The 3,426-nt window shown below is 40.0% G+C and overlaps 1 protein-coding gene across 1 annotated transcript in view; it reads left to right on the top strand.

Annotated features, from left to right (window-relative positions):
* Nucleotides 1–2,067, top strand: part of LOC118335488 (14-3-3 protein zeta-like) — an 11,983-nt gene extending 9,916 nt beyond the window's left edge. Inside the window, exons 4-6 of the mRNA XM_035671788.1 lie at nucleotides 250–413; nucleotides 551–646; nucleotides 976–2,067. Coding sequence (XP_035527681.1) covers nucleotides 250–413; nucleotides 551–646; nucleotides 976–1,032 — 317 coding nt within the window. The 3' untranslated portion in view covers nucleotides 1,033–2,067. The remainder of the gene's footprint in view (nucleotides 1–249; nucleotides 414–550; nucleotides 647–975) is intronic.
* The last annotated feature ends 1,359 nt before the right edge of the window (nucleotides 2,068–3,426 follow it).

Below are 3,426 nucleotides of genomic sequence, written 5' to 3' on the forward strand. Positions count from 1 at the left end.
TCAAAAACTGAACACAGTCTTCATGAATGTAGGATTCATTGCAGGGATGTTGTATTAGATTGCATTAATTTAAGCTAGGTGTACGTTATAACCTGGCAACTAAGTTTATTGTATAGTATCAAGTCTTTTTCTACGCTGTATGAGGCCATTCCAAAGTAAAGAGAACTTTATTTTTCACTACTGATTGTCTGTCGTAATGTTTAAGCTCCACAGCTCTCATGCTCTTTTCTTTTTTTCTTTTTCTTTCAGCCATCATTTCAGACTCAAAGGCCGCCTACCAAAATGCCTTTGATATCAGCAAAGAAGAGATGCAGCCCACACACCCAATCCGTCTTGGTCTTGCCCTGAACTTCTCAGTTTTCTACTATGAGATCCTGACCTCACCTGAAGAGGCCTGCCAGCTGGCAAAAAATGTATAAACATCATAGAACTCTTTTCATACTTATGGGGATATTAAACTGCTCATCATTTAATGCAAATGTATAAACATCTCTTATTTTTTATGACTGAATGTACAGCTGTTGTTAAACATGTGTTTTGAATCCTACAGGCTTTTGATGATGCCATTGCAGAGCTCGACACACTGAGCGAAGATTCGTACAAAGACAGTACACTAATCATGCAGCTACTGAGAGACAACTTGACAGTAAGTTTTTCTGACTTTCCATTTCTCAACTTAACATACTGACTTAATAACATGAACAGCTTTTGTGCACAAGCTAAAAATGTAGATTATTGAAACTAGGACTGCAACTAATTATTATTTTCTTCATCAATTAAGTCTACTGATTCTTCAGATATCAATAAGTCTCATGTAAAGTATTTTTCTGGCCACAGTGGAGTGGAGACTATCTAGTACCCTTAACTCTCCATTCAAATGAAAATCAAAGTCTTAAAATGAGTTATTAATTTCTCTTGTTCTCCTCCCTATCTCTGCTTCTCTTTCTTCTGCTTGCCCCTTTTCTTGCCCCTCAGCTGTGGACCTCTGATAACCAGGGTGAAGGAGAGGATATAGAGGAGCCCAGAGATTGAGCAACCCCCATAGCCATCCCCGTCTACCTGCCATCGTCCCGGCTCATCTTCATCACGATCATCAACACTGACACCACCTCATGATCATCATTGTCGTCCAACTCTCTCCCATCTTTTTCTATTTAGTTCTCTCAACACATCTCACTCCTATCGGTTTACTATTCCTCTTTTGTAGTAACTGGGTGGAAAGGGGATGGGGAGGGAGGGTAAGTTTTAAATTGTGTGGCGGGAGGGTCCATGTGGAAGGGTAAAGTGTGTTTGGGGTTGGGTCACTTGTCTGCTGACCTTCTTTTGTGTGGGAGCAATAGAGGTGGTGTGTAAGAGAGCAAGTTCTCAAATCATGAAACATGCAGCAGGTTGAGTTTTTAGAGTCAGAAAACTGTATTCTGTACGTGTATCCTATTCATATTAACGGTCCTGTTCTTGATTAACACCATCTTTTGATGATATCTGTGGTTTCACAAAATCAGGAGTTAGCTCCTCACACCTTAGGAGACAGCAGCTGTTAGTTTGTACTTGGCAGGAGGAATGACGTGGAGATGTAACGGGGTGTGCTGGAGACAGAAGGCAAGGTTTTGTTGGAACACAAAGGTTACATTCCATTTACTGTCAGTTTCTCAACTTTCTACTCTTTATTATTTTGTTTTGTTTTGGGGTGACCTGCTTTTGTATTTCTATGTATCAATTACGAGGTATAGAAAACTTTGAGGAACAAAAGAGCACACAAGCTTGTTATTGTTGTTTTTATGAGCACAGCAGTAAAAAAAAAAATAAAAAATCCCACGTGCTTATCTAGTTACTGCTTTTTCAAATTACGATTTTTATTTGTTTTGTCTTTTATTCTCCTTTTTTTTGTTTCAATACTTGCCTAAACTGCATGTTGGTAGTTTGTGGAGATGTAAGGAAGGTTGTTGTCGGGCGGGCTAGTTTTGTTCATGTCTTTGGAATTTTCATACAGAACACCCAAGCATAACTGTTATTTGGGGGGAAATGTGTAATTTCATGTAAGTGGAATAAAAAAATAATTTAAAAGTTTCAACTTGTCTATTTGAAGTGATACAATGGTAGTCTGGAGTGGTCGAACAGCTCTCTGCAGTTCCCTTTAATGACTCTCTGGAGTGGTTATCTACTTTAAAAACCAGTACGTTTTGCTGTATTTGGATGGGAAATCCAGCAACCACTAGAACTGAGCTGCTCTATTTTCTGTGACTCACTGTACAAGAATAAGTGAGTCACCCTGAGGTGGAGACCGGGAGCAGACGAGGGGACCCACAGAAAGTGTCTGTGTCTCCAATGCAAATACCCCACTGTTGCTGTGGTCAATGATGCCTTTTGTTCCCTTGTGGTGTGTCCAAATACATGTTCAGACTTGTTCTTGGTGGAAAAACCAAAGATTTCCTGTACCCAAGAAAAACAAAAAAACTACACTACAAGCACAGAGGCCACACCTTTAAATGTAGAGAGCCTGTGAAGACAGGAGCGATGAAGATTTACAACTGCAAACTCTCACTGACTTCTAATAGGCTGAGCTAATAAAAGAACACTGTGCAGAGCCGTAACCATCTCATGGGACTCTAACAACCTTGTGTCTTATTCCAAAATCAAAAAGCCAGTCAGCTTGCTTTGCTGCCACTGCTTGGATGAACAGCCGAAGGGAGACTTCAATCCTGTGTCTGCCCCACTGCCAGTATTACAGGAGGACGCTGCAGTGGTACCACAGAGGAATGTTGATCTGCAGTGCCATATTCTCCTAAACCCTCTCTATGAGGAAAACAGCAACCCTGCAGCCAACTGTTCCTGTTGGCTCTCACTCAGTCTGCACATAAGTGTCCTGTGGGTGATTCATAACAATAGGTATTGTAATAAACATTCATATCATCATAGGCTTATCGATTAATAGTTGTCATGAAATTGGCGCCCCCTGTGGGTGTTAAGTCGAAGTACCTTTCTAGAAGTGGCTGGGGATTTGAATTTCCAGGGCTAACTACAGTGATGTAATATTTACTGTTAGTGTAACAGGGTCCATTAATGATCTGATCAATATTGGGCAGAGCTGATTTTATAGCTGCTCCACTTTAGACTAGGTGATTGTCTGTCCGATGTGTGAAACTTACTCAGTCAAGCCAAAACTGAGAAAAATATGTGCTTTAATTCATAAATGCATAAAACACACACAAACAATTCGGCAGAGCTGATGCATTTTATTTCAGCCAAGGTGTGTTCAAAAAGACTATAACAAAACTATATCTAAATAGACCTCCCATTCTCTAGAGCAAACGTCTTAAAATCTATATTCTCACCAGTTAGGTGACATAAACCACCGAGAACGACATTCTAGAAGATGAGAGACTTCTTATGGCACTTAATACCTATATATGGGATATATATATATAT

This window comes from Morone saxatilis, unplaced genomic scaffold (assembly GCF_004916995.1).
Source record: "Morone saxatilis isolate NCDOM2014 unplaced genomic scaffold, NCSU_SB_2.0 Contig24, whole genome shotgun sequence".
NCBI classification, from domain to species: Eukaryota; Metazoa; Chordata; class Actinopteri; family Moronidae; genus Morone; species Morone saxatilis.